The following is a 13,163-nucleotide window of genomic DNA, read 5'->3' on the forward strand; positions in this document are numbered from 1 at the left end:
TTTTAATAATTTCTCAGAAATTTCTAATTACCGTCCTTGGAGACAACACTCCCTTACATGAGTGATATCATAGAAATTGTCACAAATGAAAAAGTAAAATATGAATGCTTATCGGTCAATAAGTATAAATATATAATACTAAATGTGTTAATAAACCTTATAAATATATTTAATAAATATCTACAATATATATAAATAGATGGATATAGTTTTGTATTTAGTCAGGTGGGTTCTGCCAAATTAGAGAACAAAAAAGTTATACAAAACAACGTAGACGTGCTTCGCCATTGTTTTTGTATTTGGTATTTTCATTCTTCTGGGCAAATGAATTGGTTAAGAAAAGTGAAAACGAGTTTTATAAATAGATACAAACAAAAAAAAATGTGAATATTCTGGTGAAAATTGATATTTCATTACGCAATGTAATTAACGTAATAGGCTTTATTAATAGAATAGTTAAAAACAAAAAATAAGTTGTGAATATTTAACCCGAAAGTTACGGCGCGTCCTACTTCGTAGGCATTAACATAATAGGTCTTTTCAAATGAGCTATTAAAACTATTAAAGAACAAAGAAAAATCTATTTTTTTTTTCTTCAAACTGGGAAGCGTAAGTAACGTAAGATACATTTTATGACACTTTCAGATCATTAGACTGTTCGAAGCAATCCTAAGATAAGGAATTGGTTTAGTTAAGATAAATTAAGCGTGCATGTATTAGGTTTTGTTGATAGTTTTCGTTTTTTTTTGTTTTTCTTGTTTTTTACTTGAACGTTTGATTGCTTGTGTCAATTACATTTGTGAATATAATAACGGTTTATTTATATATTCATATTATATTTTTTGGTTGAGAAAAATTAATTAATCTTTAGTTACTTCAAAGAAATTATGTTACTTCTGGGTACATGTATTGCCTTGCTTGTCACATCTGCAGTAGTTGATGGTACTGCTGTGCTAGTCAAACGTTCATTAACATACGGTGATAACATCACATTTAGTAACACAAACAACAGATCTGTTTGCAACACATATGGAGCGATTTATTCTGCAAGGCGTTCTTATGGTAATACTGTGGTTTGCTATTGTCCCAAATCAAAAAGCGTATTTTACAGTGTAAATGCCAACCAAAAGCCATCTTGTTATAAACCAAATGCCAATAACTTAGGTAAGAATTCTTCATGTAATGGAGTTGAAATAGTTGTATTTGTTTGTGTTTATTACGCTAAGATCCCGACTATAACGTCCTGCACTGGTTTGTCAACTGTAAATATTAGAGCTATATTAGTTGTTTTAAAGGAGAAGTGTACGGCGTGTGGAGTTTTCCTCCTGGAGATTTTCTATATGATCGTCAGCAAAATGTTGTTTTTTATAACTCTTAACTGGAACTTCAGGAGAGTAAAGATAAACACAAATATAAAGGGGTTGTTAATCGACTTTCTATCTTTCAAAAGAAAAGTCAAATTTCATGTATAGTTCACTAAAGTTCAGGATTGCTACTACTTACATGGTAATCTTTTCAAAAAAGAAAAAAGCCAATTTTTTATTAGAATCATGTAGGAACCATGTGCTGTTTTCTTTGTTTTCTCACATAATCTTTACAGGTATAAAGTATAGGCCATTTTTTTATAAGATTATAAAAATTCTAACCAGGCCAGCCATTATTCTTATTTTCATCCCATTTTATGGATTCATTTGTATTTCTGTCGCACTGAATTGTTATTTCTTCCTACAGGTTGTACATCGTGTGAAGACAGTTGTTTCAGCAGAATTACTACGGATGCAACACCCATATACTGGCACGGTCATATAGACAGCTTCAAATGCCATATTAGTGGAAGGTACACAATTCAGAAATGGAATGGTAAAAATTGGGAAAACTTTGAAAGATTTAATGATTTTTCTGTTAGTTTTGGCACTACTAGAATAAACGGAACAACCCGCTCCACCGCTAAGTTGAGTGTAAGTAACAGCAGCTGTTATGCACCCTTTCTTTGACTATATTTCATGAAAAATGGGTATTTCTTAATACGATTATTTTTTGCCAACGTCAAATTTTTTTTAAGTAATAATGGTAAGGTTTATTTCACAAACGCAACATTCTCAGGATCGTAAGCGATACAAAATATCCAAAAATGCAGAAAAGAAAATTTTTAAATCCTTCTTTATGTTCTTTCTTAGACACCTCATGTTTTTTTTTTTCTTTTTCTTAATAAATATCTTCCTAAAATGCATTTTTATCATTTTTATCGTTTTGATTTTCCGACTTTAAGATCACATTCAGTGTAATTGAATTAGTGTGTGTATAATTTTTAACTTATTCCAACATGTGAAAATGCTGTTTTGGTGGTATTAATGTTACCGTCAAAGTCTTTTTAATTTTCAACTTGTGCTAATTAGCCTCGATTGTAAGCAGAGGTTAATTTAAGGTGGCAGTAACCCTTTTTTAGCTGTCCAAATAGCTGAATTATTTACTCAGTGTTTATTTATACCATTTTTTTTACTATTTCGTAAAAAGATAGGCCTTAATACATAATAAAATGATTTTAACTTAACACTAAAATTGCTGATTCAGCAAAGATTTCTATTTAAAAATGTATCATAAACAAGAAAAAATCGGCTTCTACGAGCTTCAACTTTTTACAATCTCGTTATTTTTCATCAGCTTCTGGTTTTAAATGAACCTTGGGTTAACCCTCTTAAAACGGTGTGCGGATTTTTTTGTTAATTCTTATTTTTTTAACAATAGCCTTTGTTTTTTTCAAAAGATTCTTTGTCAGCATCCCTTGCTGCATCGAACACTGTTAAAAGAAAAATATTGCGAACAAAAAGATTTCCGCACACCGTATCATGGTTGCATGGTTCACCAAGCATGTCTGAAAATTTTAAAGTAAAACGAAAATGCTATCGAAAGTTAAAGCTCGTGCAGTGTAGCATAATGAAAATCATCTTAAATTTCTACATAACTAGTCGGTGGCACGTGGAAAATCCACGATTTCGCCCGTTCTATATATACCGGATTGCGTGCGTCTCGCTACTTGCGCAGCTATGCTACTATTTCGCGTGACAGACAGACAGACCTATACGGGTATTTTAATATAGATGCGCCATCGTTGTTGTTATTAACGTTTCTCTCTAATAATTACGTCATTTCTTTCTATACAATTTCGCAAGCGCGTAGACTTGAACTATATTCGGCAGAACTAATTAATTATTCATGAATTATTATGTAAAGAGAAATTGCGAATATTTTTGGTGGAAGATAATGGTATTTTAGCCATAAAATCGTGACAAGAGTGTTATATCAGTCTGTAAACAATCTTTCGTAACTTATTATGTAAAAAAAATCTAATTTTTAATAGGGTTACTGCCACCTTAATTAGCACAAAATAAAAAACCTGTTTTAAGAGGTTGTTTTGCTGCTGAATGTACCTTAAGATTTCACAATTTATCAGTTTCTGGTGAGAATTCCAAAATTATATTCATGTTTAATTAAGTAAGTTGAGAAATGGCTGCCAGACAAGAAATAAAACTAATTCTAGGAATATTTAATTTAAAAACAAATATATTCACTAAAATAAAATTAAGAAAAAGATTTTTTGAATTTTTGTTAAAAAAATACATCACAACAAAGAAATATGAAAAATGTTTGGTAACGTAGCAAATGTTGAATAAGGGATTACATTACTGTCGCCATCGTGTAGCTTTGACAAACGGTTGCAGAGATATTGAGGTTTGAAGGGTTTTGTTTACGTCATCAACCCATCCATTCCCAAACGGATTTAGGGACCCAGGTTCTGGAAACTTACCCAAATTGGTCTCAAGTGGTCCCTAGTTACCCACGCAATGAAAAATCATTGACGTCGCCACCTCGTTTCCAATTTATTTGGCCTCAAAATTTTAAGTGCACTGTAATGGCTTTATTAATTAATATAAGATATTGACGTTAAAATATTAACATTGATGTCGCGCCGTAGGGCCAGAAAAATTAACATTTGAGACATAACTTTTTCGGCTACGTCAAAGGAAAATAAAAACATCCACTTTGCCTGTTACATACACACAGACACACTCTCCGTATTATTATATAAGAAGGTATGTGTTTGTCGTTAAAGGAAGTGAGTTTTGTAACCAGAGTAAGCGTGGGATTGTCCCCAGAAACAGCTACTGAAAAAGACTACTATGGACAACACCACGGATTGTTTTTAATATTTCCTTCTTAGAAATCCAAAATAATATTGGATGAGAAACAAGAAGAAAATAAGACTTTGTAAATTTTCCATTTAGTAATAGGGTTACAGAACGCATAATTACCAAGACATTTTTATTTATTTTTCAGTGGGATCATTCCTCCGTAAACGCAGCATATTCTGATTACAAGGGACATTTGTTCTTAATAACAATCTACTGCAGCGAAAAAAAATTAGTATGCTTTCTGGCCAGAGCAGCAGGAACACAATTTTGTAAGTATGAGGGCCATCCTATACACGTCTATTAATCTTAAAAGTTCTTGTTGAACGATGCAAATTCCATCCTAAAGGTTCTTATTGAACGATCCAACTCCGTCCTAAAAGTTCTTGCTGAACGATCCAAACTCCCTGTCACATTTTTTACATATTTAAACCAACGCTTGAAATAGTTATTATTCGTTACGGTGACTTGCTGAAGTAAAATACATATACCTATCCATCTCATGCTAGAATTTCTCGGATTATGTGAATAGTTTTATCTAATAATAAATTATTATAGATCAATTATTTGCTCAAGACTCGCCCCCTGTCGACGAAAATAAAAGCGATTCTAAATCGCAAGCCATAGGGATTGGAGTAGCTTTAGTAGTATTGCTTGTTCTGTTGATTTCTATCATCAGCTGCTGCGTATGCAAAAGGTACGTTTTTGTTTATATTCCACGTTATACAAGTATTCTCACTAAGAATAACGCCTTCTAGAATTGTGTTAAACTTTCCTAGCAGCAATAAAGAATTTTTGACCGTTTTTGCTCTTACGTTCGTATTTTTTTTGTTTATGTTTACAGACGAAAAGCAAAGGAACAATCAAGAAAGGAAGAAAAAATAAATCCGGATCCAACTGCTCCTGCTTATGTTGTTCCAAACGTAAATGTTCAACAACCACCTCCTCCAAATCCTTCAGCATATATGGTACCTCAACCACCGCCACCACAACAAATGCAGATGCAACAACCGCCAGTTCCACATATGCAAATTCCAATGCAACAAGTTGCTCCCCAACCAATGATGACACAACAGCAAATTGTTCACCATCCACCAGCACAAGTGACTCAAATACATCATATGCCAATGCAATCTTCAGCGCAGATTATTCCACAAACTTCACAAGTCATGTATACTGCTCCAAATCATAATGTGATTGTGCATCCTGGAGCTGCACCAGTGTCATATGGTCCACAAGTTGTATTCCCTGGCAAGAAAGGAAAACGCAATAAATTTACGGTCGCCAGTAATACATTCGGACGCGTTTCTGATGGTATTTATGTCTTTTTAACTTTTAGTTACCATTAAGTCAACACTTTCAAATTGTCATTCTAAATGCTAAAAAAAGAAAAAAAAATCATCTTACGAAATTGCTTACAATTACAGGAGCATGTTGTTTTATAAAATTACTTACAATGAAACGGAAATATCAGTGCTGTTTTTTGCTCGTCTGCTACACAATGTCATAGACTACTGAGATTTTGAAGATCATTTATTAACCCATGATTTCGAATTTTTACTTTCAAAATACACTTTAATAAGTCTATATGAGGCTGTATTACGCTGCATCAAAACAAACCACCAAAAACTAAACTAGGGCAAAAATCCTTTTAGCTTCTGTTGTCTCATACAGCAGATATATAGTTCTATCCTTCTAGTATAGACTGTTTAAATGATGAAGCCTTTAAATACACCATTGCATTGATACATGTGGACATTTCTCACACGATATGTCAATGGGAAATTTTTAAATTTATGAATTTGAGAAAGCTTCTTTCCAAGAAGGGAGCGATAAGGACGTTTTCAAAATTCCGGACATATTAAACTCATCAGCTATAAATATATCAAGTTGTGATACGCATTGTGAAATGAGGAAAGGCCCCTTTAGACGTATTTTTTAAACAAACTCGCCCAATCTATGTACGACATGGGCTTTTAGTAAAGAAAAAAAAGTAATACATCTTATTGTCGTGGGTTTCAGCTTCTCTTTATTCAGAAATGTTTAAGAAAGTTGCTTGCAAAAATACAATTAGAGAGCAACCTGATAAGTAATTTTTTTACTGTATTTTTTATTTGATTTAGGAATCGATTTTGTGAACAATGCGAGTGACCTAGCAGGCGGACTGGGTGATTTAGCAGGCGGACTGGGTGATTTAGCAGGCGGACTGGGCGATTTCGCAGGTGGCTTGTTTGAATAATCAGATGACATTTACTGAAGAAGATATTGTTAAATTTTAAATGTTTTTTTATGTTTTGTTAGCACTACTATACCGTCTGTCTTTTGTAATTATCTTTAGTTTTATCATCTTTTTTTAAGTTAAAAGCTACACAAGGCCACGTTTATCGAGTTTCTAATTTTTAATAGGAATAATTCTTTTTTTTATCTCGGCGGCGAGACGAACATGACCCTGGAGGAGGCCAAGTCACTTGATCCTCCAATGCACAGTTTTTGTGTGTGTAATATTTAATGAGATTTGTCTCAATGAACCAAAGTTTTATATTTAACCTTGCAGAGCTAAGCGAGCTCGGCGTTTTACGTCACTGATACGTGCGGCGAGTTTGTTTTGATTCCTCTCATACGCAACACGCAAACTGTTCGCGCATGGCCCTTGATTGTTCTCTAAATGTATAAATATACAATAATGATATTCAGGCCTTTGTTTACTTGTGTTTACTTGAAGAAATTCAAGTAATATAGTTGCGTTAATTTTCTGAATTGGTTGGCTAGCAAGCACTGGATTGCAAAACTAACTTGTAGCTAGGTGTGGAAATTAGTAAATGATTTGCTCACCTGACCATAGCATTTTGTTGGTTCTCTATAGTGTAAATATGGCTATATAGTTTTCAAATGATCGTGTCATTCTAGGTTCGTGACTGAAGGTTGCTAAGCAGAAATTTAACTTTATATTAATATTTATATTTTTTATTCATTTCGACTGATCTGGCTCATTTACTGTAAGTTCATTTCTGTGTCTGCATTACTGCTTTTATATGATAACCATGATTTTGCTGTATGAATCCCAAAGTTGCTTTTTCATTATTATTTTTATACATTGTTAACTGAAACTGAATTCGTATTTGGTGGATAAGGCTTCAAAAAAGTATTTACTTAGGAGTCTTCTTTGCTTTTACATTTTGTGGCCTGTACATTTCCAAAAAGCCACCCATTACTGATAAGTTTGTTATATGTTTTTAAAACGCCATAAAAGTTTTTATTTTTCACTTAACAAGCTTACATTTTATTGCACACACAGATACACTAAAACAAGTTTCCAATAATAATCCAAAAATTTTATCAAAAGCATTTTGCTGGTTTAAAAATTGAAATCGACAAGTCCACATGTGATCTGTTTTGTCGATTCAAATCATATATCATGTACAACCTCGTTCCCAGGGCAATTTGCCGTCCGAGATTGTCAGAAAGAGAAAAATCGGCCTGTGGACGAGGTTGGTATCATGTAATCACTACGTCTTTACGAACAGCAAAGTATTTCTACCTTAAAAGAAATAAAAATAAATAATTTAAAAAAAAAGGAATAATCTTTGGGGATTTTGGACCAAAATTAAGCTCCACAAAGTCGCACTTTTCAGAGCTCATCAAAATTCTGCTTCTGTTTAAAAAGCGCTTTTTAATTGATATATACATCTATTTATTGTTATCATTCTGCTTGGAAAATGTTCAAAATGCCAAATTAGCTAACCGTAAAAATTAATTCAGTATTCTCATAAGATCATCCAATCACAAAAATTTATCAGCAAAATAATATTTCTTGCAAATAAATTTTTCGTCTACTGGCATAATTTTAGGTTAATCTTATCTGACCTATTTCTGAGGGTAGAATAGTTTTTAAAATTTTCTGAACCTGTATCTTAGTCAAAACTGATATGCTGTCAAAAACGTCTTATTTGTATCTCTAAAAAAGGCTAAATTCTAAAACTCAAAAGTATGATGATAATAGAACTATTTTTTGGCTTAATTTTAACCAATCTAAAACCACATCATACCAAATCTCAAGTCAATATTTTCAATTTTACTGAAGTTATGGGACACTATATATACTACCAGGTTTAGATTTATTTGTTATTTTTTGTTCACTGCTTTGTACAGTATTAAGACTCTTGAGATAATATATCACAGTGTTGAGCTGTTTAATATCTACCACCATCTTTAGTGCATCCTGGATTTAACCATATGCTGTTTTGAGCGTGAATCAAAATATGCCTCAAAATACGATTCTGTTCGATTTTCTGAAATTTCTTCATAGCATGAAAAGGCCTAGCGAGAATCAGTTTAAGAAAATCTTTTTACCTTTTTCTCTTCCTTAAAATACCTGTGTAATTTTTTTATGCCCCGTGTAAAATTATCTCTTATCAGATTGGTCTAAAAGTTCTCCACCGAAGTTATTGCACTTTGAATTTTCTTGACTTAGAAAATAGGCCAGAAAAATGTGCAGTCAATGATAAAATGGCTCTGACAGTTAACCTGCTGGTTTTTTTTTTACGGTAACCAAAGTATATAAAGTAATAAACCATGCTCACGAATAACAATCTGATATAATTTAAAACGTAATAATACATATCATTTGTACAAAAAATGTTTCGATCTTTTGTGCAAAATTATTTTGTCCATAAAGGACATGGGCGGCACTAGGTCCCTTAGCTAGTAATTTTATGTAACGTCGTTCTCCGCAAAAAGGTTCAAATTAAACCTTGCCACTTGACAGTTTTCTCCTGTTCACCACAGACTCGCCAAAATGTTTTGTATGACGCAATAATTATGTGACATATACGCGCCAATTAGGTTTCATATCGGACCAGCCTCCTCCAGGGCCATGTTTGTATGGCCGTCCCAGGGGTCAGAAAAGATACAAGATGCCCTGGAGACGAGGTTGACATACTACTCTAACTATTTCCCTGCAATAGAGGATAGATAGTAGTCGTGTTTGTGGAACATTTATGACGAATGTTAGTTCTTTTACGCATGCGCAATGCCATTATGCCATATATGTCATATTATTTTCTTGAATGATAATACATGTGAAAACCCAGTGAAGGTCTGGAGGTAATAATGGCTACATGATAAAGCAAAATGTACAGACAATTCATGAAGATCTCCGCAAATGACAACAGGGAATGTGGCTTCATTTGGACACTTGTTGTGCAAAATATCACCTCACTTTTTTTCCTGCAGTAGAGGAGCCGAGAAATCACAATTTGTTAAGAAGAGTCGAAGTTCTGTCTTCATAGTCACATTATGTTTTGTCCAGTGGACGTTAGTTATGTCCTGTTTTTTTTTAGTATTTAAAATTTTAGATTTTACATCCACAAACTTGCTGGAATCTTGATTCTTTTATAATACTCACACTTATTTCTACATCAGAAACTTGTGATTGACAAATTTTATAATTTGCAAGAACTTAGTTCAGTTTTTACTTAAAATTCAAATCCAGATCACGAGATCAAAAAAGCCTTTGTAAATATAACACTTCATGGTCTTGCCGAAGATTCATAAAACAATAAAATTTTCTTACACCATGAAAGTTGCGAACATTGAAGTAAATAAATCCATTTCCTTCAGACTTTTTATAAGGTTAAAATTAAAGTTTTCTCGTGAACATAAAGCCTGGAGAAGAGCAGCATGTTTGCAATTGCAGGGAGAGAATAGAAAAATATTGAAAACACAATATTTATTCCATTGTATTTAATGTCGTCTTAATAAAAATTGAAATAACTTACGTTAAAATAAAAGCTTAACCATTATGACATATCGGTTTCCTACAATGTGATAATACATGCAAGGATATAATTTTTGCAGGGATTAATTTTTAAGATTTATCACGATAATTAGTTCAAACGTAAAACTATTAGGAAACTTTTGCTTTCTTAAAATACCATTTACACTCACTTTTTCCTTTTAATTTTGCGAGCGCCAATATAACAAATTGCAAATATCAGCACGGCAGTTTTCATGTCACCTACACTTAAAAACACAAACATTTTTCGCGAAAGTTTATTGTAAAGTTTCTTGCAAAAATCAATTCACTAATACTAAATTGATAAATAAAAGAAAACAGAACAGTGAAAGAAAATAAAACTGAAAAATAAATTATAGTCAAAATTGACAAGTCTAGGTGAATATTTACAAACGTTGTAAAAATTTAGGTCTCTAACAAACACAACCTCGTTCCCAGGCATTTTGCCTTGTTGATGAAGTTGCCGCTCCGTAATAACGGCTCAGGGGCCACAAGACCCTGGGGACGAGGTTGTAACAAACACATACAACTGCCGAAGTGTAAAAGGACAATTAAGTTAACAAATAAACACCTCGACAAAAATAATTTTGTTTAAGAAGTCTTTTGCAGATAAATGATTATACTTTATACTGGTCCAAACTTCATAGATACATATACCATACTTGTGCGGAAATTAGCGCATGTCAATAAATTGCGCATGTTCATTTTCGCGCAGTTTTAAATTTGCTTTCGGTAAAATAAAATTTGAAAGAAGATATAATCTTGAGAAATTTCAAATTTTAAATTTAGCATATTGTCTAAACTATTTGCTTCTATAGTCTTGGCACATATAAGAACGTGATCTAGTTTAAATTTTTTGCGCTAAGCCAGATAAAAACTCGTAAAAAAGCAAATGTAAATTTGTACGTCATAATAAGTCTAAACTGTTGAAAATACAGTAAAAATTTTAAGTATATACTTCTATGCCTCAAAAGACATTTCCAAACAGCAGAAATGATTTCTATTTATGTACCTTAACTTTAAATTTATAGATGAGGTTACCAATTCTTAAATTCCGCAATTTCAACAATAATGTTGAATTTGTAATTTTTTTATTCCGCATTTTGCACAATTTTCGAGGTCTTGTTCGAAAACTTTAAGTCCACAATCTTTCTGCAAAAATTTCTTCTCGTGAGGTAATCATAATAAACAAACATGATGCTGATTATATCAGAAAAATAATTTAGCAGTGCACATTTTTTGACGTATCCAAACATGGGATGAGCAAGAACATAATGCATAAGAAGGATACTTACACAAAAACAAAAGCAATCCACTCCCCCGTAGATCTCGATTTGTTTTAAAGTTTTCCAAACAACTTTTGCAAGGTGTGCAACAAAGATATGTATGTGCACTCGTCCATTTAAAAAAGGAGAATTAAATCTTTTCGTGACAGATCTAAATTCTACCAATCACTTTTTTTACTAGCATTGATGTCGGAAAAACAATAATTGAAAAATTGGTAAAAAAAAGAAGTTAAAAACAGTAGTATTGTCAAATTATATAGGTGCTAACGATATATATTACAAACATTTTTCTAACACAAAATTGTTTTAAACACTCAATCAATCAACCAATGACATCGTTAAATATATTAAACTAATACAAACTTTCACAGCTAAAATAACAAATTCATAAATGCATTTCTTCTAGAAAACGGGATCCTTTTTATTTTTTTGGCTTACACATGTTAAGGATCGTTTAAGGCAATGTAATAATAAAATAGTTATCTGGTGCAACACCATCAAAAACAGAGTCGTTACTGGTTGCTACAGGTCTAATGGTAAACAAAAAGAGAATGTTAACCTCTTCACATTACGTTTGTACTATAGGGAGAAAACATGGAGCTTCAGTCTATTAACACAGCTTACAGTCTTGGGTCCAACGGCATTTTGTCATGAAAGTTTTTCTGACAAGTTTCCGTGTGTTGAGTGATGTATGACTTTTGAAAGTAATTACTACAACACGGACATTTTACTGCATGATCCTCACCACAGAAATACTCGTAAATTTCCATACCACCCAAGGCTATGCACATAACATTCTTCATGATCAAAATAGAAACATCCATGTCGTATTTGTGCCACAAAACAGAACGAATAACTAAGTTGGGAACGTTGACTAAAAACGCATAGCAACCTTCATACATCAACTTAAAAGGCAGAGATGGTAACAGTCCATTAAACCTGTTTACTCTTATCTCACTTAATGCCAATGCTGGAAGAAAGAAATTGATGCAAGCGAATGCTAAAGTGGCATCCATAGCAGCACCTGGTACTTTTCGTTCATCTGGTAAAAAGAGAAAATCTAATAAATCAATGCTATCGAACAAATCAAGCGTTATAGTGCCACCTAACGATGCAATAAAATACTTTCGAGCGGAAAACGGTTTCGAATTATGGTGTCCGTTGACCAGCAACAGAAATATAAGTGGTGTACATGCCACACCAACTTTAAGGAAATTCGGTCCAAGAAAATCTTTTTCCTCCAAGTGACGAGCTTCTTTTTTGAACAAAAGAATAACTCTAGGGCAAAGCATGAGGGCATAGACTATCCAAACAATGTAGGAATATTTTATCTCATCTGGTTCTTGTGTTGGGTCTCTACCATCTGGGACATCACTACGCTTTCGTACATATGCTGCATACAAGCTTCCACTCCATGCACACACAACAAGAATGTCAGCAACATACCACAACCACCAATAATAGTTATGTAATCGCGTTAAATACAAATTCATAATGGTGCCTTGAAAGAACAACATTCCCACACAAAAAACCTTTAAAAGTAGTTCCATTGCAAAACCCATTTCTGTTTACTTTTTTAATGCACTAGAATTATTATAATAGTTAATACATGAAGTTAATACACGAACATGGTATTTAAAGCATTTGAATTGCACATATATACAATATATATTTGCGTGAGTTTAACTAAACTTTTAACTACATAATATACACACTGTCAGGTTAAGCCAATAGGTCTATCTGTGGCTCCCAGTTCTGAAATCTGCAGAATAAACTCCGTATACAGCCAGGAAGTATTAAAAAAGGGTACAAAAAAGCTGGTGATTTTTTAAGAAAGCTGAGCAAATGGTGCTAAAAAGGTTTTTATGAGCACTGAGCACTGAGAACAAAAACTAC

General features: G+C 32.9%; 3 protein-coding genes across 3 annotated transcripts; 2 read left to right on the forward strand and 1 right to left on the reverse strand.

Annotated features, from left to right (window-relative positions):
- The first annotated feature begins 222 nt into the window (after positions 1-222).
- On the forward strand, positions 223-4,946 carry LOC130649414 (uncharacterized). The gene is made up of 4 exons (XM_057455688.1): positions 223-1,164; positions 1,732-1,958; positions 4,336-4,459; positions 4,746-4,946. The coding sequence occupies exons 1-4, from the start codon at positions 888-890 to the stop codon at positions 4,943-4,945; spliced, it is 828 nt and encodes a 275-aa protein (XP_057311671.1). The 5' UTR covers positions 223-887; the 3' UTR covers position 4,946.
- A 206-nt stretch (positions 4,947-5,152) lies between these two features.
- LOC130649415 (ataxin-2 homolog) lies at positions 5,153-8,492 on the forward strand. Its single transcript, XM_057455689.1, has 2 exons — positions 5,153-5,501; positions 6,311-8,492. The coding sequence occupies exons 1-2, from the start codon at positions 5,153-5,155 to the stop codon at positions 6,424-6,426; spliced, it is 465 nt and encodes a 154-aa protein (XP_057311672.1). The 3' UTR covers positions 6,427-8,492.
- Positions 8,493-9,758: 1,266 nt separating this feature from the next.
- Positions 9,759-12,878, reverse strand: LOC130649026 (transmembrane protein 121B-like). The gene has a single exon (XM_057455218.1). It carries the CDS (start codon positions 12,827-12,829, stop codon positions 11,888-11,890), a length of 942 nt encoding a protein of 313 aa, XP_057311201.1. The 5' UTR covers positions 12,830-12,878; the 3' UTR covers positions 9,759-11,887.
- Positions 12,879-13,163: the final 285 nt, after the last annotated feature.

The sequence above is a fragment of the Hydractinia symbiolongicarpus genome, chromosome 7 (assembly GCF_029227915.1).
Source record: "Hydractinia symbiolongicarpus strain clone_291-10 chromosome 7, HSymV2.1, whole genome shotgun sequence".
Taxonomy (NCBI): Eukaryota; Metazoa; Cnidaria; class Hydrozoa; order Anthoathecata; family Hydractiniidae; genus Hydractinia; species Hydractinia symbiolongicarpus.